Source organism: Podarcis bocagei, assembly GCF_964188305.1.
Source record: "Podarcis bocagei genome assembly, chromosome: 4".
NCBI classification, from domain to species: Eukaryota; Metazoa; Chordata; class Lepidosauria; order Squamata; family Lacertidae; genus Podarcis; species Podarcis bocagei.
Window position 1 is genome coordinate 44797465 of NC_138128.1, and position 24516 is coordinate 44821980.

At 45.9% G+C, this 24516-nt stretch overlaps 1 protein-coding gene across 3 annotated transcripts in view; it reads left to right on the forward strand.

Annotated features, from left to right (window-relative positions):
* LDB1 (LIM domain binding 1) overlaps nucleotides 1–24027 on the forward strand; it is a 62968-nt gene extending 38941 nt beyond the window's left edge. For 2 of the 3 annotated variants that reach the window (XM_081192263.1, XM_081192265.1), the window contains exons 2-11: nucleotides 12784–12886; nucleotides 13599–13643; nucleotides 15735–15810; nucleotides 16045–16147; nucleotides 17363–17535; nucleotides 17763–17885; nucleotides 18389–18472; nucleotides 20096–20219; nucleotides 20715–20863; nucleotides 21553–24027. In XM_081192263.1, coding sequence (XP_081048389.1) covers nucleotides 12784–12886; nucleotides 13599–13643; nucleotides 15735–15810; nucleotides 16045–16147; nucleotides 17363–17535; nucleotides 17763–17885; nucleotides 18389–18472; nucleotides 20096–20219; nucleotides 20715–20863; nucleotides 21553–21783 — 1211 coding nt within the window. In that variant the 3' untranslated portion in view covers nucleotides 21784–24027. The remainder of the gene's footprint in view (nucleotides 1–12783; nucleotides 12887–13598; nucleotides 13644–15734; nucleotides 15811–16044; nucleotides 16148–17362; nucleotides 17536–17762; nucleotides 17886–18388; nucleotides 18473–20095; nucleotides 20220–20714; nucleotides 20864–21552) is intronic. The other variant, XM_081192264.1, reaches the window with a different exon arrangement.
* The last annotated feature ends 489 nt before the right edge of the window (nucleotides 24028–24516 follow it).

The window sequence follows — 24516 nt, forward strand, 5'->3', positions numbered from 1 at the left end:
GTGTTTCCCAAACTTGGGTCTCCAGCTGCTTTTGGACTACAACGCTCAACATCCCCAGCTACCGGAACCAGTAGTCAGGGATGGTGGAAACTGTAGTTCAAAAACATCTGGAGACACCCAAGTTTGGGAAGCACTGAGATACATGAAGTGCTATTCTATGTTTGTAGGTCAGTATAAACCTGATGGTAGAGAGAGGAAGAAGAAAGCAGCGAAGTCATGGTGAAATGAAATGCAAAAATGTAACAGCTGGGCTAAAGCTTAAACGTATGCAAAGTTTACCATTCACAAAACAGTGTTAAAGATAACAAAAGCACCAAGCACCTGATTGTCTAGTCCATGAAAGCTTATGCCATAGTAAAATTTGTTAGTCTGTAAGGTCATACACAACTCTTTGTTTTTGTTGCAACAGACTACCATAGTTTCCCCTCTGTAAATGGCTAGAATACTCAATACCAGGGGTCAGCAAGCTTACTGGATGATGGGCCAGTCCACGCTCCATCTGTTGGAGGATGGGTCGGAGTGTGTGCGCAGGCGCACTCTTCCGGATCAGAGGAGTGCCCATGCGCACATGGTATTTCCAGCGCTTCTCTGACCCGGATGTGTGCCAGAAATAGTGTGTGTGCATGCGCATGGGCGCTTCTCATGCTATTTCCGGTACACATCTGGGTCGGAGGAGCACCTGTGCACATGCACACGGGTGCCATCAACCTGGAAGTCAGTCCCCACATTGCGCCACACCAGTAAAAGTGGGGGGCAGCAAGGGTCACAATGGGCCAGATAGACGAGCCCCGTGGGCCACTACCGGCCCATGGGCCTTAGGTTGCCAACCCCTGCTCAATATGCACAACTACTAAACAAGGTTTTTGTATGATAGGAAGAGCATACTTAGCTGCCTTATATTGAGTCAGACTATTGGTCCATATTGCTCAGAATTATTTGCTCTGACTAGCGGTAGCTGTCTAGGATTTCAGACAGGGATGCCAGGAACTGAATTTAGTTTTGGGTTTGGTATTGCAGATTCTGTAAGGGGTGCCATAACAACATAAGGAAAGCCTGCTGGGTCAGGCCAATGACCCATTTAGTCTAGCATCCTGTACTCATAGTGGCCAACCAGATGTTTGTGGGAAACCTTAAGCAGGACCTGAGCTCTCGCCTCCTGTGGTTTCCAGCGGCTGGTATTCAGAAGCATTTCTGCCATCGACCACAGTGTCAGGCCCCTTTGTAGTGCACATTAACCACACTAGGACATCATCCTGCTGAAATGGCATTAGGAGTAACTAATATAAACTTGTACCATCATGATCCCTGATTTGAATTCCCCCTCTGTTCCTCTGCAGCCTCTCTAGTTGCAGCTGTGTATTGAGCCTTCCTAATTCTAGCCATGAAATGTGTGCTGAGATATGAAGGTTCTGAATGCTGCTTGTCAAATGTGATCAGGTTAGGGCTCTGACAGACATCCAGGCGAAAGGAGCAGCTACTGCAAGCACGGCTGTACATGCTTCGTGAAGTTCAAAATCTTTTTTTTTTAAATATTTTTTTATTGGTTTTACAAAAAAAAATTTATAGACAATACAAACAAATAAAGAAACAAACAAACATGTATAATTTCATATCCTTTTTTTCATAAACCTCACTTCTCCGACTCCCCCAAACCTCCCCTTTCTGCATCCCAATTTCTAAAATTATTTCAGCAAATCCTAACACTTATTTTAATCCAATTTGTCCCTTATTTATTCTTTTCATTTACTGTAATCCCCTTTTTTCTAAAACCTCAACATTTTACCATTCATTAATTTTGTAATATTTCTTAAGATAAATTTTAAATTTTTTCCAATCTTCATCCGCCGTCTCTTTCCCCTGATCACGGATTCTGCCGGTCATTTCAGCCAATGCCATATAGTCTATCACCTTCATCTGCCATTCTTCCAGGGTGGGTAGATCTTGGGTCTTCCAATGCTTTGCGATGAGTATTCTTGCTGCTGTAGTTGCATACATAAAAAAAGTTCTGTCTTTCTTTGGCACCGATTGGCCGACAATGCCCAAGAGAAAGGCCTCTGGTTTCTTAGGGAAAGTACATTTAAGTACCTTTTTCATTTCATTATATATCATTTCCCAGAAAGCCTTAATCTTCGGGCACGTCCACCAAAGGTGATAGAAAGTACCTTCAGTTTCATTACACTTCCAACACTTATTATCAGGCAAATGGTAGATTTTTGCTAGCTTGACTGGGGTCATGTATCACCTATAGATCATTTTCATAATATTTTCTTTTAAGGCATTGCATGCCGTAAATTTTAAACCGGTGGTCCACAACTGTTCCCAGTCAGCAAACATAATATTATGACCAATATCCTGTGCCCACTTAATCATAGCTGATTTAACTGTTTCGTCTTGTGTATTCCATTTCAGCAACAAATTATACATTCTTGACAGATTCTTAGTATTGGGTTCTAACAGTTCAGTTTCTAATTTTGATTTCTCCACCTGGAAGCCAATTTTCCTGTCTTGTTTATAAACCTCCATTATTTGATAATAATGGAGCCAATCTCGTACTTTGGTTTTCAATTTCTCATGACTCTGTAGCTTCAATTTGTCACCCTCTTGTTCCAAAATTTCCCAATACTTTGGCCATTTGGCCTCCATGTTGAGCTTCGTGAAGTTCAAAATCACACATGAATGAATTGGATCAGGATGTCCCTATTGCCAGTGGGCAGAAGAGAAGTGACTAACCCCTCTCCCAGGATCCTAACCTGGTGAGGAATTTGTCTGTCTATCTTCTCAGCTGATCTGCACTGGAGCAGCTGAGGAGGTGGAGGTATATGTGTGCTTCTCCTATGACTGTGTGTACAGAAAGCGAGAGAGCGCACTTGTGAAAGTGTGGGGTAGTCCACTTTTACATGCATCCATCACTGGCCCCACAGGTCAAAAAATGTTTTCCACTCCAGACTAGAAGATATTTAGGGTTGAAGTAACTTTAAGCTTTAAAGTTCATGAGCAACCCATTTCCTTTTCCCAAAAGGCTATTCAAAACTCTGGAGCTCGTGGATATTGTGCCCACAAACTGCCCCTTAGGAGGAGCCAGAATGCTGCTGTGTTGGGTTACTTTCTTTGTCTCATTGGCACTAGTCTGCCTAATTCAATTATTCTAGGAAAAGCTATATGTTTGGTCTCTAATCAAGGGCCAAGTGCTCAGCTGCTCAGAGGACTCGGGAATTGCTCTAACTCCTTTTTGTGAGTTCTGGCCTGTGACATTCCAGCTGTGTGCTGGAGCCTTGGTACAGAAAGCAGAGATCAGGTCATGCATTTGGCATTTTTAACCTTGGATAGCAACTTTGCTTCCTCAGTTACACAATGCTTTTTAAGCATTTGTCTTGCATCTTCATGTAGCAATCTTAAGCCAGTTAAGTTTTCTCTGGTGCATTATATTCCAAGTGCTACTGCTTGTCTTTGCCCTATGGCCAAGCTGCAGTAGTAATCTCTTCAGAATCCCCAAACTCATCACAATCTGTGCACTAACCTTCTTCCTGCCTGATGTCGAACAACCCTCATTGCTAAACTCTTTCCTCCCTCACAGCAAACAGTCCAGCAGGTGAAGCTCTTAGCCATTGTGTGGGTTTTTCCTCTACTCTCTGCTGTCCATCCCCAGATCAATTCATCCAGCATCACACCTCCCTCCCTTTCAGCTAAACCATTATCACTACACATTTATTCGAACACCTGATAACATAATACTATTCTCTATTAGATGACCCTTTCTCTGGGATCCAATTCTAGGTTGTCTTCTGGAACATCCCTACTCCCAACATAGTCTGTTCTTAAAGAAACTGCTATGCTACTTTGTGCTCCAGGGAAGCCGAGTGCAAATTCACACAGTCCTATTTGCTTTGTGATAATTCTTGCAGATGAGTGACAGTAGTAAACATCCAGCCAGGATGATTAGGTATTGCAGATACACCAATCTGAAAAGGCAAGCATATAACTTCATAACTTGCAACAATGCATTTTGTGAACCGTCAGTAGCTTGAAGTCTGTTAATTTTGGTTGCATTTAAAACGGGGGTTTGAGCTTTTAAAGGCTATTGAATGTATTGTTTTTATAAACTGGTCCTGTGCCCACAGAATCCACTGCATGGAATGTGTGATTCTGTAGGACCACCAGAAACAATGATTTGGAGATCACAGTGTGACCTTGCTGGAGCCCAGATCTTTCGCTCCTAAAAATTAGCATTCAAGGCACAGGAAGGAAAAATACCACTCCCAGAAACTCCCTTCTGGGTTGTGGCTCTGAGTCTAGAGCCTTGTGTTGATCACCTGGCCTGCTGTGAGTTTGCTCAGATAAGGGTCTTGCCTGCCAGCTGGATTCAGTTCCTCACCTCTTTTGTGGAACTTATAAAGTAATATCCTTGCTTCTGGGACAGTGAGGCATCTTGACTCAACCCATCTGGAAAAGCCCGTAATAAATGGAGCCAGTGACTTTCAACTTTGATGTGCCTACCAGCTGGTATGCTTTAAGGTGGCTCTCGCCAGAGCACACGGCTGTCAGTCCTAACATATAACACCTTCGCAAACCCAGACCAGATTTAGACAAGGCAGTAGGCAAGTGAAAAACATTTATACATGCAAGATTTCCCATAGTCTGGCATCCGACTTAAAGCGGCCTTAACTTGTATGCTGCCCCCTACAGATCTAGTGCTTGTGCATGGTGTGGCCTCCATCCAAACTGTAGAGTACAAAAGGTGCATGGACTGAGGTCAACACATGGGTTAAGAACCTTTTGGTATGATGCTGGACCATATGATGCCCTGTTTTCTTTCCAAAGTGCTTTTTGCACATCTTTGAACCAGGCCTTAGTCTTGAAATTTAAAACACCTAATTTTCAAAGACCTGAAATATGTATGACTCAAAATAAAAGGGCAGAATGGGCTGTATCGTTTCAGTCTGCAGAATAAAGGATGCCATTTATGAATCCCCCCAAATGCAAAGAACTTCTGCATGTAAAGAGCTTGCACATCAGAGAGAGAGATTCTAGCTTGAATAATCTCTGTACTTTTGCTAGGTTTTTTTCTTGCTCACCAATACCAACAGGGAACTTTTTTTTAAAGTGATCCCTGCAGTCTGAAGGGATCATTTTACTTTTGTTCTGTTCCATATATAGTCCACATGAAAGTGCCAGCACAGAAGTAAGAACAGGTCTCGGTCCCTTTCTAATGCAACTGTGAGAAAAGAATTGGGAAAAAACCCCAAGGTCTTTGAGAGAGCTTTTGGCTGTTAGCATACTACTAGTTATCGCCATGCAAATTTCTCTAGCTCAGAAGCCAGGTTTTTTTTTTAAATGCATCATACCAACACTTGTAACCAGAATGCAATTAAGCAAGTTAAGGAAATTTGACAAATTTGTTTGCTTTGAACTGTGATAGGCTGTTAAAGTTGATGATGCAGTAAAGCAAATGATGACTGCTTTATACTTTGTGTTTGGTGAGGTGCTTTCCACTCCAAAACGTAGTGTGTTCTGGGCTTATCTTGTGGATGGAGGTATCTCCATTGAATATCCCTATACCAATGCCATTGCTCTTTCCAGGTTACTGATAACTACTGTGTAAATGTTCCACGCATTAAAGGAGCAGTGTAGACCCCTACTGTGAGGAAATATACATTCGGAAACTTAGTCTTATTAACTGATGTTTTAACTTATATTTGATGTTCGCTACATATCAATTGACTATGCAGTGAATGAGTAAGCCATGAAATTATCTGTCAGGTTGTTTTAGCTTTGCCCAAACCAGCATGAAAGCACCTACCTGATTGCCTTGGAGATCTGGCTGCAGATTTGATAAAAGAACAGTGCTTATTCCTACAATGCATAATTACCTTATGCAATTCACTAATGCAAGATATGGTGATAGCAATGATGGCCACTAGCTCAGAAGGTTTTTAAGAGGAAGGCTATCAGCAGCTTTTAGCCATGATATAGCCAGTATACCTCCTGAATACCAGTTGCCAGGGTCTAACAGTAGATGGTCATCATCATCTTGAGCTTTCAAAGATGACAGGCAGTTGTCTGGGTACCAGTGGAAAAAAGATGCTGAAACAGAAGGACTTAGTTCTGATCTAGCAAGGCAATGGAGACCAATGCTTCTGCCCCTTTTTTGAGTTATGGGGCCAAATAAGAAGTCCCTTCAGCTTTCAGGACACCTGGGGAGTAGGTCTCCTCCAAAGTGGGCTTTACCAATCCAGTATGCATAGGGTGCGAGTGAGAAGGCATGGAGGGGGCGCTTTAGTTTAATGAAGGTTGTGAAGTGTCATGAAGGTTGCCTAAAAATGGGCTGCTCCCAAGGTGTGGGAACTGTTTCCTCCCCTACTCTTTTTTATGCAGCTTGTTGGAGTTTAATTTAAATATTGAGAGCAGACTTTGTCCTGGAGGAGCTTGCAGTGAGTTTGCAAGGAAAGCTAAAGTGCCAGGCAAATCTCTGAAATGGATGGTTTTGGTGTAATTAAGCTGCTTCGTGTAAGGAGTGTTAGATGTCCCTTTGGGTAGCCTGATCTTGTGAACTCTGACTAGCTTTTTCCTGCTGCTGACAGAAATCCTTTCCCCATGTGGAGCTTTCAGCATATGGCAGACAGGCTCTAGGTTGATCCCATTTTAAATACCTCCCTTTTCAGACTTCCTTCGGCACAGTTCTGGATGCAGCTGCACAGAGATGCTTCTCCATTGGCTGTGCATGTGGAGTGAGTCTTGAGCTCATGTGCCTTCCCCCTCCCTTCTCTGGTTTAGCCATGGAGAGGAGATTGGAAGCTTTTCCTTCCATTTTAGACTTAACCACAGTTTGTCGTGGTGTCTCAGCCCAGCAAGGTGTACAGTGGTACCTCGGGTTACAGACGCTTCAGGTTACAGACACTTCAGGTTACAGACTCCACTAACCCAGAAATAGTACCTTGGGTTAAGAACTTTGCTTCAGGATGAGAACAGAAATCGTGGCACGGCAGCAGCGGGAGGCCCCATTAGCTAAAGTGGTGCTTCAGGTTAAGAACAGTTTCAGGTTAAGAACAAACCTCCGGAACGAATTAAGTACGTAACCAGAGGTACCACTGTATAGTGGTACCTCAGGTTATATACGCTTCAGGTTACAGACTCCACTAACCCAGAAATAGTACCTTGGGTTAAGAACTTTGCTTCAGGATGAGAACAGAAATCGTGGCACGGCGGCAGCGGGAGGCCCCATTAGCTAAAGTGGTCTTAAGGTTAAGAACAGTTTCAGGTTAAAAACAGACCTCCAGAATGAATTAAGTTCTTAACCCAAGGTACCACTGTAGTTAATTTTCAGTCTATGGTTATTCTATGGTTTCCAAATGAGGTTTTTGCATCAAGGGGATGGTCTTGTATTTGTTGAAATAGTGGGATCGTGTGGAGTATAAAATCTCTAAATACATCAACCTCTTTAATGATAGTTTGTTTAAACAAGCCAGCTTCAAACTCTTTTTTTGTTTACAATGCTGCCATGTTTCCAGAAACTATAGTTTCTGGAACTATAGATTAACTGCATTTTAGGGTTCAGGTGTAACACTAAATTGTGGTCAATTTAAAATGGGAGTGGAAGCTTCCAGTCTCCTCCATGCAGGTGTACTGGAGGCTTAGCATTACAGGTGAGTGTAGGCACATTGTCCTTGCATAGCTTGCAGATGATTTGTTGGCTTACCTGGAAGGGACAAACAAGCATTTTGGGCAGTTTACATTGACTGCCAGGAAGCACGAATGTTTCAGGGTTGGTGGTCCACATTTGGAGCTCAGACATTTGGAGTGTGCAGGTCTAGGCGCTAAGAACCCTTGGTCAAGCTGGACTAAGCCGGATGTGCAGCCAGCCAGCCAGCCAGGGAAACTCCATTACTCACCAGCAGCAGATGGTGCCTGTCAAGGGATGCTGAGAGGGGAGGAGCAGGGTGGTTGCCTCGGTGATTTTTCCATCACCACAGCAACAGAAAGGTCACCCAGAGGGTCCTTCATGCTCTCCCTTCCTGTGTATGAAGCTCTGAGATTTGTTGGAATGTAAGTCAGGGGGTATGATTGGAGGGATGGTATATTCTGGGAAGGGGGCAGTGGAGGTTAGAGAGATGCCTTCCAGGATGAATTGTCTTGGGGACCCCTCTCCTGAGATCTTGGAACAGCAGGTAGTACCTGTTCCAAATGCTTTAGACTGAGTTCGAAGTACACATGAGTGAAATGGAATCCAGAATTTGGCTTGCTTCATCTTTCAGAGTGAGAAGAGTCCGTTCCTTGCTCACATGCATAGGTAAAGGTAAAGGGACCCCTGACTGTTAAGTCCAGTCGCGGACGACTCTGGGGTTGCAGCGCTCATCTCGCTTTATTGGCTGAGGGAGCAGGCGTTTGTCCGCAGACAGCTTCTGGGTCATGTAGCCAGCATGACTAAGCCACTTCTGGCGAACCAGAGCAGCGCACGGAAACGCCGTTTACCTTCCCGCCGGAGCAGTACCTATTTATCTACTTGCACTTTGACGTGCTTTCGAACTGCTAGGTTGGCAGGAGCAGGGACTGAACAATGGGAGCTCACCCCATCGCGGGGATTCGAACCGCCAACCTTCTGATCGACAAGTCCTAGGCTCTGTGGTTAGACCACAGTGCCACCTGCATCAGGTCACTTCATTTAGGTACCGTATTTTTCGCTCTATAACACGCACCCGACCATAACACGCACATAGTTTTTATAGGAGGAAAATCCGTAGGCATGCCACTCGTGGGCATTCCCTCCATAACACGCACAGACATTTCCCCTTACTTTTCAGGAGGAAAAAAGTGAGTGTTATGGTGCAAAAAATACGGTATTTGAAAATCAAAAGTTCCCCCACTGCCTCTCATTGAGCCAAAAACTCCTCTTATCAGAGCACACATGTTTCTTTGCCTTTTCCCATATATCTACTTATGATGAGGGACAAGAGGAGCTGCAGGTCTGTGTTCCATGTAGCAGCCTCCTGCAATAAGCATCCTGTGGAGGGAAGCAGAGAGGAGAAACTGGAACAGTTTGTCACCAGGGCATCCAATGTGGCAAGTTGCTCCTTTTCTGAAGAAGAGCCATCTGCTGTGAAGGAACCAACTGGAGTCAAATGATTCCTGATGGTGGGTGGCACTGCTAAGGCAACAATGTCTAGCACAGCTCCCCAGTTGCTCCCTTGAGGCAACAGCTCAGAGGGGGGCAGCTTGGAAACTTACAACCAGGGTTCTTTAACTAGAACTACCAACACAAAATGCCAGGGAACTGGTTCACTGTGTCCCAGATTGCATGTGCATTTCCACATCTTGGCTCCCCTGTCTTTGATTGAATATATCCAGGGTGTTTTGCTACTTGACTAAACAAAGGGCCTGTAAGTGCCCCCTACCATTCCCCCCTCCCCCACAATGTGCATGATGTTGTTAGCTAAGCATTTCCAGCTTGAACTCAGCTATTAGGACCAAAGGCTGGTTGGGTGGGGAAGGTGATGTGCTGCAGCACATACTGTCCAGACACAGTGGCGGCACCTGCCAGGAGTGGAACTGGTCTTTCTTGCTCAGCGGGAGTGGCTGCTGCACTGGTGCAGTGCTTCTCCTGGGGAAACAGAGGCAAGATCCGGCTCTGTTCTTTTGGTCCAAAGAAGGGGGCTGAAGGGAGGGAGAGGGAAAACTGTACTGATAACACCAAAAGGGATGGGGCAGAGGGGAGGGGACAGAAACCAGTATGTATGTCAATACTCTGCAATGATGTGGCAGAGATTGATGGAGCAGCAAATAGAGCCCTCTAGTGACACATTTGCTTGTTAGCACGAGAGACACTTGCCGGAAGAACACGTATTTTCAGCCCCTTCCACTCCCACTGAAACTCTGGTATCTCCCCACACATTCGCTAATTGACATTACTTTTTAGTGCTTTAAATGACACTGGATTGTCAGTGACAGCCTCCTCAAGAAGAGAGATGTAAAATTATCAGAAATTTTAAAGCCATCAAGGACAAAAAAACCAAAACAGTTTTTGGGGGGTGAAATTCTTGAGGAAATTGAAAAATAGGCAATACTTTTTTTCTAGTGCCCTTTAAAGATCCAAAGTCACTTTGTTACTTTAGAAACATAAAATGTATCATGCATAACTTGGTTTGCTATTAAATTACCATGTTCTGTATGTTATATTAAAAATACAATTTATTCAGTTAACAATTACAAATTGAGTATACTTTTTGCTTTTCTTTCTTTTTGTTACATTTGGAGTTACAAGCTGCTGAGCTGTAAGAAACCTAGCATCTCTTTGGTTTTTGCACTTTATGAGAAGGAAAAAAACAAACCCCAATAAAAACAGGAGAAACCACCAGCACTTTCTTTTTTAAAAAAGAAAATTATTATGGGTTGTGTGCAACTAAGTCCTACATTCTGTTTCTAAACAGGGATAGAATACCTGTGGCCTTTGGGTGCTGGCTGGATTCTAGCTCCCATCAACCATTACCAGCATGGCCAGTGGTCAGAGTTGCACATGGGAGTTGTAGTACCACATCTGGAGGGGCACAGGTTCCCCACCCCTGGTTTAAAGCTGTTGTATGCGGAGACATTTTCCTCTTCATTTCTGCTCCTTGGACTTCCCTCAGTGGGTTCTCCCATGTACAACTCTGATCCTTTAAGTATGTGGTGCAATTTTTCCTACCGACTGCAGAGAGATTAGACGCCAGAAGTGAATTGGTGGATACAACACCACACTGCTCTTGATTCTGCATATGACCTTGGGTATAAGGCACCAACTCCTCTTTCTCCATCACTCTGTACCAGAGCTGCTAGCCACACCCTTTGTGGCAGGAAGGATGTGGAGTGGTTTGGATTGAGGGGGTGTTCTAGCTGCCTGAATTACCTGCGAAGGAACTTTGATCTAGATCTAACTTTTAATTCACATCACGTGACATATTTTCTGTAGTGTCTAGATTTCTTTTTCCGTGTTGGTACAGAAAGTACTTGTACCTGGGCCCTACTAAGATAAATGTATCTTCCCAATCACTTCTCTGAGCTCAAAGCAAGCTGAATGAGGTGGTAAAATTTGAAGGTGGTAGAAGGGACTATGCCACTTAAATTTGCATAGCAGCACTATAGTTTTTAAATACTCTTGCACATAAAAACTCTCAGTCACAAGAAAGAAAAGCATAACAAGGAGAAAGGATCCATACCTCTTGCCTGCTGTGCTGGTTTCCTACATGCATGCAGGTGCTGTTTCTGTGGTTGTTGTTTTTTATTTTAATGTAGGACAGTTAAGGGGGAACCTGTGGCCTTCCAGATGTTAGATTACAGTTCCCACCATCTCTGACAGGTGCGCATTGTTTTCTGGGGCTGATGGGAAATGTTTCAACAACATCTTTAGGACCACCATTTTCCCCCACCCGCCCGGACATATAGACTCCAGAGGTTTAGGTATGAGGTTCAGAAAATGATCAAGGGACTAATGCAACTTCTCTATGAGGAGAAGTTAAAACATTTTGGGCTTTTTAGTTTGTAGAAGAGTCGAGTAAGCACAGGGGCATAATAAAAGGTGCCTAAAATTATGTGTGGGGTGGAGGAAGCAGATAGAACCAAAAGCCAACAAAGAAAATTGTATGTTGGAAGAGGCGTTGCCCACAAAATGAACTATTTCACGGTTGGAGACAGAATCCCTTCTGAATACTACCAGTTGCTGGGAAACACACGAGGGGAGTGTGCTGTTGTGCTTGGCGGGCTTCAGGAACAGGACACTGGGCAAGGTGGACCTTTGGCCTGACCCAGCAGTGCTGCTATTATGCAACAAACATATAAATGGCACCTTGTGCTGCAAACCAATGTTCTGCTATTTACGGTTTCCACTCCAGATACTATCTTGAGCAGGGGTCCCCAACTTTTCTGGGCTCAGGGGCACTTGATCTACAAGAGGAAGTGGGTTCTGGGCCATGACAACCTTTGCAACAGTTACTTTGTTATCCTCTGAGGTTCCACAGGACTCCGGTGGAGAGTGTCCCCCAAACTCCTTTTATTTCTATCTCTTCTTCTGAAAATGCTACTGCCTTGTTGATGCTGGAGAAGTCTCGCAAATTAGTGTTCAATGAGGTGGTCACCTGCCACTTAATTTGGCTGGAAGTGGTTTCCTCCTGCCACAGTCCATTTCCCTGACAGGGAAAAAGCAGCACTAAGCAATGGCTGCACCCTCTCCTCTTTCTCTTCTTCCCCATATCCAGTGTGAAGTCAAGGGGAGGCAGGGAGGGAGGAGAGCATCTATAGCAGAGCATTATACTTTCATGGCACAACATAACTTTGGCAGCCACTCTGTGTGACTTTTTAGTAGAAGGGAGGAGTGCATGTAGCTGTAATAGTGGTTCACTGTGCTTCCTTTGCTGGGAGCCACACCACAGTGCTGGAACAGCTCCTTCCATGCGTCTCTTGCCCTTGAATGTTAGAAGACAGAACCAGAAGCACAGCTACTATAGCGCTGTGCTGTTTTTCCATGGTGTGGGAAAGACAGTGCTGTGCAGTGGCAATAAGGGGGATGTGGCAGGTGTCAGTTTTTGTCACCCAATTCTTCAGCCAATGATATTTGCTCTCTTATCTTCAGCTTTGAGTTTTGTTTGATGCTGGCATTTTATATTCGGAACTTCTCTGTCTGGAGGAGCTGAGTCAGGGCTGGTGTGGTAGTGGCGTGGATGCCTAAGGGGCTGTAGTAGTCACAATGAAATCACGTATGTCTCATCCTTGTCCCTTGTCTGCTCCTTGCTGAGTGATCTTCTTTCATTTTCCCTCCCCCAGGCTGTTCCTCTAAGTCATTCAAGCTGTACTCTCCAAAGGAGCCCCCAAACGGCAACGCCTTCCCCCCCTTTCACCCGGGCACTATGCTAGATCGAGATGTGGGGTAAGTGAGAGGCTCTTTTAAAGATGTTTTTCCTTCCTTTTGATAGCTGAGGAGGTCACCTAAATTTGTTTCTGGAGAAACACCCCTGGAGTTCAGGGGAGCTCAGTTCCTGCGTATCATCAGCAGGGTCCACTATTGAGTAGAAGGAGGGAATCCCAGAGACATTAATTGTTCAGAGAGACAGCAGGTGGTTGGTTACCTTTAAGGGTAGCTACTGTATGCTGAGGGATGTGGGTGGCGCTGTGGGTTAAACCACAGAGCCTAGGACTTGCTGATCAGAAGGTCAGCAGTTCGAATCCCCGTGACAGGGTGATTTCCCGTTGCTCAGTCCCTGCTCCTGCCAACCTAGCAGTTCGAAAGCACGTCAAAGTGCAAGTAGATAAATAGGTACCACTCCGGCGGGAAGGTAAGTGGCGTTTCCATGTGCTGCTCTGGTTCACCAGAAGCGCCTTAGTCATTGCTGGCTACATGACCCGGAAGCTGTACGCCGGCTCCCTCAGCCAATAAAGCGAGATGAGCGCCGCAGCCCCAGAGTTGGCCACGACTGGGCCTAATGGTCAGGGGTCCCTTTACCTTTACCTTACTGTATGCTGATAGGAGCCATTAATTATTTTCTCATGGCACACCAGCCATTCTCTTCTGGCATGCTGCTGTGCCCTTGCATACAGTGCTTTTTTGTTAATCTATCCTGTATTGGCTTATTTCTCTGCAGACCAACTCCTATGTATCCGCCAACATACCTGGAGCCTGGGATTGGGTAAGAGACTGCACTGCTTTTCCTTCTGACAAACTGTGTTAACAACAGGGTAAAGACAGATAAAACATTTTTCAAGTGTGGTGCAAGTGATTTCTGAGCAGATCACCCAACTGCCCCCTTGTTCACGAGGGTATGAAGGCGGTTACTTTCCCCTCACCTTGAAAAGGACATAGAGGTAAAGAAGGAAGTTGGAAGACTCTCTTTCCCACTTCCTCTTTCAGCTCTATGTGCTTTTCAAGGCTTAGCTTAATTCTGTTGGATCTGACTTTTACTAGATCCCTTAGAAAAGTGAAGGTTGTGTGCATTCTCTCTTTCTCGGGGTGGGGCTGATGTGAGGGAGAAGGGAGAGAAGTGACCAGAGAGGGTGATACCCATAACACTAAAAAAATTCAATTGTGCCCATAGACCTAAAAAAAGGTTGGCAACCCATATAATCCATATGCATGTTGGAACCGTACCATAGTATTACTGAACTCATATTCTGGAAGAAAAACAAAACCTGGTTTCCAAACCTTCTTATAATGACAGCTGTTATAATCTCATGATACAGTCTAGCAAAGCTCTGTAGTTAAATGTTTCAAGAAACATTTGCAGCCCTTTGAGGCATTTGCTTTCATGGTAGCGGATCTGTGTTCAAACCACTTAAAATATTAACATCTGTCCTCATCCAAACAGAACCTTAAATGAAGGGTGCATGCGGTGTGCATATTTATGCATTTTCAGATGTGTATGAAATTACCCATTTTGACAAGAGTCAGAACTTCAGTGTGTAGGGAGAAAAGGGGGGAAGGGAAGTGGAATCAAGCTGAGAGAAGTGGCTGGGGCGACCCAGTCTGATGGGTGGGATATAAGAAATAAATTAGCAGCAGCAACAGCAGCGGAGTGACCTTTTCTCTGTTCCTACATTGTAAATCACTCTGAGGGTTTTTGCCTACAATCAAACAGTATATAAATTTTATGAAATAAACGCACTCTCTCGTTTGAGGAAATCCCGTGAAATAGTCTCCTACATCAAGTATCATGCAGGTACTTTCTTACTAGGATTGGAACATTTGTAGAAGAAAATCCCATTATATTCAACTGGGCTTACTCTTATAAAAGAATCTCAAGTTCAATCCCTGGCATCACAAGATAGGACTGAACTTTTTAAAAATATTGCTTTTATTTTGTATAATCGTGAGATACAAATACCCATTCCCCTCCCACAGCAATAAGCATGCAGCATGTTCTTCCTCCTATTGTTTATTTTGTTCCATAACCATCGCTGCTGGTGTCTATTTTGTTTCATAATCATGGAATGATTAGTAGATGAATCTCTGGGCTATGAAAGACTTTCACCTGAAAACTTAACGAGAACCCTTGCTAAGTCAGTGTAAACAGCCATGAGCTAAATGAATCAGTGGTTGGACCCTGTGTAAGGTAGCTTCCAGTGTTCCTATTTTAATTGACTAAAAAGCGACCCCCAATTAATCAGACAATAGGGTTTTTTATTTTAAAAAGCCCCAAATACTTTTAATATGAGTAGCTACATAAAGTTCTATGGTGGCAATTACCATCTGCAGAGACATTATCATATTTGCTACAATTTTCATCAGCAGCACCTGGTGGTGGTGGTGATTTCGCATCCCTGAAATTTGATGGCTGCTGTTAGTTTAAAAAGGAGGACTCCAGGCATGGAGATAGATGCAAATATGTGGTTAACGTCACATCTAATTGTATCGTAAGAGCAGTAAATGAAGTGTGTACCCTCCACCGCACCTCTGGAAAGGCCTTTTATTTATTTAACAATGGAATTGTTATTTGACAAGATTACTATACTGCTTGATTGTAAGAAAACCTTCTAAAAGTTTGCAAAAATATGGTCCAGTGATTGGAGAGTTGGACACAGATGTGGAGAAACCTGAATTGACATCCCTACTCAGCCATTAACTTGGTGGATGGCACTTGGGGTGTGGGGAGGCATTTTTCTGTCTGTGAAATGTGATCACCAAAGCAAGTAATACATTCTGCATCATCGTAACACCCCAGACAAATTATTCTATCTTATTAGATTGAAATATTAATTGTTCAATTGCTGTGGTTGATTGACAGGAGGCACACACCATATGGCAACCAGACTGACTACAGGATATTTGAGCTCAATAAGCGGCTGCAAAACTGGACAGAGGTATATTTTATATGGGAGTTCAGGGTGGTTGACTCAGGAGGAAGAGTGGGGAAACTTGCGGATGGGGGTACTGTTACTCTTTCAGGGGATGGAAGAAGAGTCTGGGGTGTCCACCAAGCCCTTGGAAACACCCTTCCTGGGTTCCTTTGCTGCCTTTGGTGGTGGCTGGTTATCTCCGAGCCTTTGGAGATCTCCCCTCCCTGCATGTAATGCTTTTGTCCTCTGTTGCTGCAGGAATGTGACAATCTGTGGTGGGATGCCTTCACCACCGAGTTCTTTGAGGATGATGCCATGCTAACAATCACCTTCTGTCTGGAAGATGGACCAAAGAGATACAGTGAGTCTCAGCCTAGGACGGATCCTGCAGGCAGACACCGTTGTCTCATGCAGGGAAAGGGCTGGAAACTGAGCAGGTTGCTTCAAAGCCTCTCCTGAGCTAACCTTGAAGGAGTAGTCCCCTGTTTTCAGGGTTGTCTGTGAGCTTAGCATCTGGTACATAGTTGGTGTGGCTCAACCAGCCCCCCCTTGCCTTCACAGCCCACCCTGAAGAAGGAACTCCAGAAGAATCTACTACATAGCTCAGATACTGGTAAAGCTGATGACTAGGAACGGAGTGTATATCGTACTGCTTACTAGGCTATAAAAACTGACCCTTCATTTTTCAACCACAGAACACTCCAGTTGCCTTTCAGCAGACATTTAGCTCCTGCAATCTTGCTTAGGAGCTCATGGTGTGTACCAGAAATTTCAGAAATTTCAGCAGTTTCTCTCTGTTCCTCCAGTATAAATACATTTTCCATGATTGAAAACAGATTTGTAGTGCTTCCTGGGCACAGACACATAACTTGGCTGAAAAGGTTGGTGTGTTAAGAGGCACACTGGAAATGAAAATCTTAAAAGTCTTAAAAGGTTCAAGCAATTTTTAAAAAGCATTTTCATCCCTGTAGTTCCTCCAAGAATCTTCATTTCTCACGGAGGAACTGAAAAGTTTCAGGGCCAGGATGGTCTTGATTTATGCATTCATGTCAGCACTTGCATGTGCCTAAGGCACACCCACACACCTCCCTTTATACATCATATTCTAGATAAGAGGCAAATTCTTTCAGGGTGAAAATGTGTATCATTTCTTTTTAAAGCAATTTGGCACATCACCATTCTCTCCTTGGGGCAGAGGTTGGAATGCTGTTGTCCAAGTAGGCTTTTGAAGCATAGCTTCCTAGAGACCCAGTTGATCACAGCAGGTCACAGCTCTGATCCCCACAATCGTCATGGGTGGGCCTTGGGCAACCCACCTATGAGTAAGCCCGAGGGGTTTGGAAACAAGGACAGTTTGCCCAGGACCCCCAAAACTGGAGCTTGGACTGCTATACATATTCATGTGGATACTTCATCTGGTGCCTTACTATGGAAGACTTCGCTTGCTTGGTATTTCCACAGAGATGCTCATGATCCCCAGCATAAAAATAAGTGCCTATTGCTCTAGCAGCCCTGAGTCTGCAGTGCAAAATATCAGTAACTGATTTTCATCTCCCTTTCCTTCCCCTGCGTCTAGCGATTGGCCGCACCCTGATCCCCCGCTATTTCCGCAGCATCTTCGAAGGGGGTGCTACCGAGCTGTATTATGTCCTGAAGCACCCGAAGGAGTCCTTCCACAACAACTTTGTCTCTCTCGACTGTGACCAGTGCACCATGGTCACCCAGCATGGCAAGCCCATGTTCACCCAGGTGAGAGGGCAGCACTGGTCCTCTGCCTCGCCCCCAAGCCAGGCTAGCAGGAGTCTGTGCTGAACTGCCCCCCAGAGTAGTTCAGCCCTTTGTCACTGCTTATGACCTCCTGCAAAGAGCCCGAGGGTGGCGGAAGCAGGCAGAAACCTAGAGACCAGGTTTGTTTGCAGGGTGGAGAAGGCTCACCTGAGCCTCCAATGCCTTTTGTTTGCTTTCCACTTTCCCAGGTGTGTGTGGAGGGCCGCCTCTACCTGGAGTTCATGTTTGACGACATGATGAGGATAAAGACGTGGCACTTCAGTATCCGGCAGCACCGGGAGCTCATTCCCCGCAGCATCCTTGCTATGCATGTGAGTCCTGTGTTTGGTACTGGCTGTGGGCTTGACCTGGTTTAAGCAACTCAGCCGGACTCCCTCTGAAATCAGGAGCATTTTGTAGTTTGTTTGAGCTTGCTTTGTGTTGCTGAGCCCTACTCCCCCCCCCCCAAAAAAGCACTGTTGCTTCTTGGATCTTTGCCAGCTCAGCTCCTCGGCACCCAGGCCAGCACCTGTCACCAGAGGGAAGAAGTGGGTGCACAATTCTCAATTCCTAAATTGTTGATCTTGGACTGGATGCCATACATGAGGCTTTTATCCAGCTTTTCATATCTGCATTTCATGGGTTTGTTTTTACTGCATTTCATTGGCACTCTCTTTCTACTGAAAAGAATCATAAAGTGGCTTTGGGGAGGAATAATACAAAATGCAAGGAAAACTAACCCCAAGAAATATTGATGATCACATTAAAAGCAACAGTAGTACAATTAAGCCTTCTATTCTTGTGGGACTCTTCCTTCTCTCCTTGCTCACTGCAGGCGCAAGATCCCCAGATGCTGGACCAGTTGTCCAAGAACATCACTCGATGCGGGCTGTCAAACTCCACGCTCAACTACCTCCGAGTAAGTGCTTCCCCACAGCGCTGGTTAGGCTGTGGAAAAAGCTCCCTTGCATCCTTCCCTTTTACTTTTCATAAAGAAACATAAAGCTTACCTTTCAAATGCGGCACCTGGGGACTAATGCCTCTGTATTTTTTGCTCTACTTTACGATTTATTTGAGCAGAGCAGATCATTTTACTGCGCGCATATTGTGGCTGCAAGGAGGACTGGAGGCCAGGAAGTTATTGCTAGAAACTAGTTCCGTGCAAGGAAAGAGTACAGGAAAATGCAGATTAAAGGTTTATACAGAGGAACATGAATTTCCATAAATATATTTATGTATGAAAATCAGCTTGTGGCATTGGCTTCTGCGAATGCTCCACAGCTGTTGGGGGCAAAGATGCCTTCATATTGGGCTATGCCCATGTGCACAGAAAAGCCTCTGCATTCTGTGTGTAGCTTGAGATGCATGGCTTGGAGGTGTGTCCCTGTGGATGCTCCACTAGCCAAGAAAAGGGGCAAGGCTGAAGCTGGGAGTGTACTTTATTCTGAGACCAGAGACTAGAAGATGGTTTATGTTGCCAGGGTGCTCCTTTTCCATCTTGCCCAAGACACAGACACAGAGCTGCATTTGGCTCAAGGGGGTTCCTAGCCTCTTTTTTATATATATAATTTTTTATTAACAATTTCAACATAACAGTATATCAAAACATATCATATTCATTATTCCCCCCCTTCCCCCAATCCCCATCAAACCCTCCCTCCCCCCCGAGACTTCCCGCAGCTCCTCTCTCTGATTTCTCAGCGCATGTTATTTTCTGCATATTATAAAATTATTTCAATTCTTATATTATCTATCTACCATGTTAGCAATCACTAAATTTGTGTATGTTTATTCAAAACCTGCCAAGGAGTCCCAATTCATTTTGTTGTCTTTTTAAATACCATATTTTTTGCTCTATAAGACTCACCTTTCCCCCCCTAAAAAGTAAGGGGAAATGTGTGGGCGTCTTACGGAGCGAATGCAGGCTGCGCAGCTATCCCAGAAGCCAGAACAGCAAGAGGGATTGCTGCTTTCACTGCACAGCGATCCCTCTTGCTGTTCTGGCTTCTGAGATTCAGAATATTTTTTTTCTTGTTTTCCTACTCCAAAAACTAGGTGTGTCTTGTGGTCTGGTGCGTCTTATAGAGCGAAAAATACGGTGCTTTGTAAAAAGTTCCCATTCTTCTTTGAAGTCACAGTTGTCCTTATCTCGCAGTTTGTATGTCAGTTTAGCCAGTTCTGCATAGTTCATCAATTTCTCTTGCCACTGTTCTTTTGTCGGGGTTTCCTCATTCTTCCATCCTTGTGCTATCAAGACTCTTGCTGCTGCTGTTGCATACATGAATAAGTTCTTCGTTTTCCTTGGAAGGTCTTGTCCTACAATCCCTAACAAAAATGCCTCTGGTTTTTCTTTACAAATGTCATTTTAAACATTTTCTTCAATTCATTATATATAATTTCCCAATTTAAAAAAAAATTATCTACATTCCCACCACATATGATAAAAGGTCCCTTCCTTTTTTGAGGGGTTTCTGGCCTCTTAATAGGGGCCTGCTCTCCGCAGCAAAACCCAACCTTCTCTCTCTTTCTTCCCTCTTTACAGCTTTGCGTAATCTTAGAACCAATGCAGGAGTTGATGTCACGGCACAAGACCTACAGCCTCAGTCCCCGGGACTGCCTCAAGACATGCCTCTTCCAAAAGTGGCAACGGATGGTGGCGCCACCTGGTGAGAGTTTTGCAGGGCCACCCTTGGTACTACAGCTTCCTGTGGCTTGACCACCAAGATGGAGGCATTTCCTGTGAAGCCCACTAGAGGGAGGTATAGGAATTGCCCTTCTCCGGCCTGCAACTTCTAGTTGGGACTACTGACATTTTCTGTGAAACCCACCAGAGGGTGCTGTGGGCATTGCCCTTCTCTGGGATGCAATCGCTAGTAGGGAATCCTGACAGTATTTGGTGCCAGAACTCTTGGCTTCTACTCCTGGCTCTGTTGCTACAATGTGGGATGGGTGAATGAGATCTGGGGGGTTGGTGATGTGCGAAGAGGTTACAGGCAAGTGTAACCAGTGAATCAGGCTTTGGGGGAAGCCTAGCAAATAGACAATAGCGAGTTGGGTTGGGGGGTTATTTTTAGTTACAGCTTGATTATATTGGGGAATACCGGATTCATTTGCTGGGACCAAGATGTCTCACCGGCGTTCCCTTTGCTAACACTTTCCAGCTGAGCCTGCACGTCAGCAGCCCAGCAAGCGCCGGAAAAGGAAGATGTCCGGGGGCAGCACCATGAGTTCTGGAGGTGGCAACACCAACAACAGCAATAGCAAGAAGAAAAGCCCAGCCAGCACCTTTGCCCTCTCCAGTCAGGTACCTGTAAGCATCCCCTTTCCATTCTCTCTTTTCGTAACCTGAGAACTCCTCCTGCGAGGGGCCCTGCTCCATGGAGCTGGAACACCCTCAGAAACGCTGGAGAAGGCTCCCTGCAGTGTATCTGCAGGGGGCGGGATAGAGAGCTTTGTTTGTTCAAAACGGTGGCGGCAGCCATCTTGAAAGTGGCAGCACTGTTGGGGTGCCTGGTGGTGCCAGCGCCACATCAGGAAGAGGCTTCCTTCTGTGATGCTTCATGTTTGACATCCTCACCCCCCTCAGCCCTATGCCACCTACATTCAGGCATAGTCAGAGGGTAAGCTTCCTCCTCATGAGGGAACAGTAGATCCAGAGGTATTTGACCTCTTCCTCCTTGGATCAGATCTGGAACAAAGCAGAAAGGGGCCATATTTATCCTGCGCTCTGGGATATTCCCAGACGTGTTAAGTGGCTGTCAGCTCCTAAACACACAGTGGAAATGGAGTAGCCACAGTTGTAGGAATGTTGGTGGGTGGGGTGGGGAGTGGGGGGTTCAGCTTGATGAAAGAAGTAGAGAGTAAAGGAAACCAAGGGGGTTGGGTGTCCTATTCAGAAGGAAATGTTTTGATTTGGCGGTGGGTGGCTGTCTCCCTCTGTGGTGTGGGTCAGGGCAGCCTCCACCTCGATTATGTTTCGGGACCCTCTTCCCTCCTCAGGATGTGATGGTGGTGGGCGAGCCGACCCTGATGGGCGGGGAGTTTGGTGACGAGGACGAGCGCCTGATCACGCGGCTGGAGAACACGCAGTTCGACGCTGCCAATGGCATTGACGACGAGGACAGCTTCAACAACTCTCCCGCGCTGGGCGCCAACAGCCCCTGGAACAGCAAGCCCCCCTCCAGTCAGGAGAGCAAGTCCGAGAACCCGACGTCGCAAGCATCGCAGTAAAGCCCTCACCCCCAGCCTGGCCTTCAACGGACTTGGCTGGCGTCCCCATGGACTGAGTCGAAACCGTTCTACCTGGACAATTTGTGAAGAAGAGTAGCCGGCTGGCTGGCCGGCAAGGTATCAGGGCCGGTGGGCCTTGCAGCACCAGCCTGCCCACCTGCCTGCCTCCAGTTGGCCTGGCCACCACTCCCTGATGTCTGCACTCTTGGCTGTGCCCTTTAGGGCAGACTTGGGGCACTGGGCCTGACGGAGCCTGGGTCTCACGCTAGGCCTGGCAGAATTTTAACTCCTCCTCCCTTCCCACCCACGCATCCAGAGCTCCGGACAACACAGGCGGCACTCCTGCAGGATGGCGTTCCGTGCTCTTTACACGCCCCGTTGGAACCTGACTGGCACGAAACACCTCAGGAAGGGAAGGGGCCACGAATGCTCTTGGCCATTTGGCAGAATGTCCAGCCCTAAGCACGTTTTATATAGAAGTCCAGCTCCATATTTGGCCTCAGGGGGCTCCCTTCTAACAGGAGGGTCTGGCAATGTCACAGGGGCAGCTATGATTTCTGTGGGGTGGGTCTCAAGCAGTCCCTCCTGGCAGCTGTAGGTGCGGCAGTGGGGCTACTGCTGCCCCACCTGAAGACAAGGGGAGTTTAATGCCTCCTGGAGTGTTAGAAAGCAACCCTGCAGTTGGCATGGTGAGGGCACCTGCCCCTTTGGGTCTGGCCTTCTGCCTGACCTGCTCCTACAGAAAACTGCAATCTTGACCCCTCCCCTGTACTTTGGGTTTGGTTTTTTGTTTTTTTACAAAAAAAATTATTAAAATTGTACGTTTAAAAAAAATATCTGCCCTTCCTCCCTATTTTCCCCCAGTCCTGATTTTTGTACAGGCTTGTCTACCAATTGGGAGTCTTGGTTTTTATATACAGTTCTGAGAGCTTCAAACCAAGGAGAGACTTTGCAGACTTCCTTTCTACATCCTTTGAGGACAGCATGGCTGCCCCACTTTGCCCCCTCTGTGTAACTTGTGTGTGCTGCTGTCCTTGCTCCCTCCCTTCTCTACCACCTCCCCCCCCCCCTTTTCGGGTTTGTGTACCTTGTGCTTGTATATTTCCGCGCTGTAGGCTGTGTGTATGATACTGTTCTTTCACTGTGTTCTCACTAATGCAGCCGCCCCCACCAGTGGTTGGGGGAGTTCATTGTGATGGGCGTCCTTTGTGGGAGGCAGGAGAGTTCAGAGGGTACTGTCACCAGTTTACAGCAGTGCAGAACATGGGGAATGGGGGTGAACGCAACCTGGAGATGGGGTAACACGTACTTTGTAAAGAAGGGTGGCCATTTCCTCCATTGCGGAGTGAGGTTCTAGGTAACTTTTTTACAACCAGATCCATCCTTCCTGGTGGGGAGTGACAGGGCTCACAAAGGTCCCCAAGGAAAGAAGACCTGTTCCTAAACCCACCCAGTTCACTCTCTGGTGTTCGGATGTCACTCAACATTTTCCACCTGCAATTCCTTGCTCTTAATTTTGTCCCGAGAACCATGGAGAGAAGTTGCGTTGTCATGGAGGCCTCAAACCAACCATCTGTCAAGCTTGGGTTGCCATGTGTGAGGTAGCCCCCAAAGTCTTTTGGTCACCTCATGGCATGGGCTGATTGTGAGGGTGGTGGCATTTAGAGGGCACAGTCTGGACTGTCATGGCAACCACCCTTTGCCTTACTTAGACTGTTTCTCTGAGCAGGTCCCAGACTGCGAGGGGTTTTTTCTTAGGAGGATGGCTGCCGCCAGGCTTACCCTAGAGCTGCTGTTTCCGGCCATTGCTCTGTGGTAGATGCCACCTGGCTCATGCGCTGGAATCCCATGTTCTCCATTCCCCTGGAGGAGCCCAGATGGATCAACCTGGAACATGCTTGGGGTGTGGGGTGGGACTGGTCACTTTTTGTGTTACTGGGCCCAGATGCTCCATTCTGCTCTGTCCCCCGGGAGTAGGCAATACAACAGTCAATACTATAATTTACAGGGCGTTTTTCTGTAACCTTTTTGTACCTAAATATATGAGTGTCACGTCCCCCATTGCTGTGCTCGGCATGAACTGGTGACGTGAACTCTGTCCCCTCTCCCCACCCTTCTTGCCCTTTCCACCTACCACTCCCTCCCCCCCCCCCGGGGCACTGTAAAGCCTTTTTTTTTTTTTTTTTGCATAGTTTGTGCCATTTATGGTCATGTATGGTACCAATAAAACAACTTTTTTCGGTTTGGTGCTCTCCTGCCAGAGTCGTTTCTCATCGGACCTTGAGAAAAGGGACCTGTCCTCCCTTGCTAGGTGAGGTTTACCTGTTTACCTAGACTTACCTGTTGTTCCCTGATGCCAGCCTCTCCCAAACTTTAAACTCTCATCCTTCTCTCCTATCCGTCTTCCCTTCTATCTCCACGGAAATGTGTTTGCTGGTACAACCCATTCTGGGACTGATACACCAGGAAACAAAAGAAATAACAGACACATCGAAAAATCACAGAAAATGTGAGGGCATGGATCAACAATGCTGGTAGTGATTGGAATGGCATTGCTCCTAGAAACATGGAGTTGGGAGTTTGCAACACGGCTTCTTACCTGCAGTAGTAAATTGTCCTACATCACTGACCCAAGCAACCGTAAGCAAGCAACCATAAGCCATGTTGTAGGAAGATGGGGGAAAGGAGGGAAATGTTATTTCAGGCTGGCTAAGAGAGTCACTTGTTAAGTAC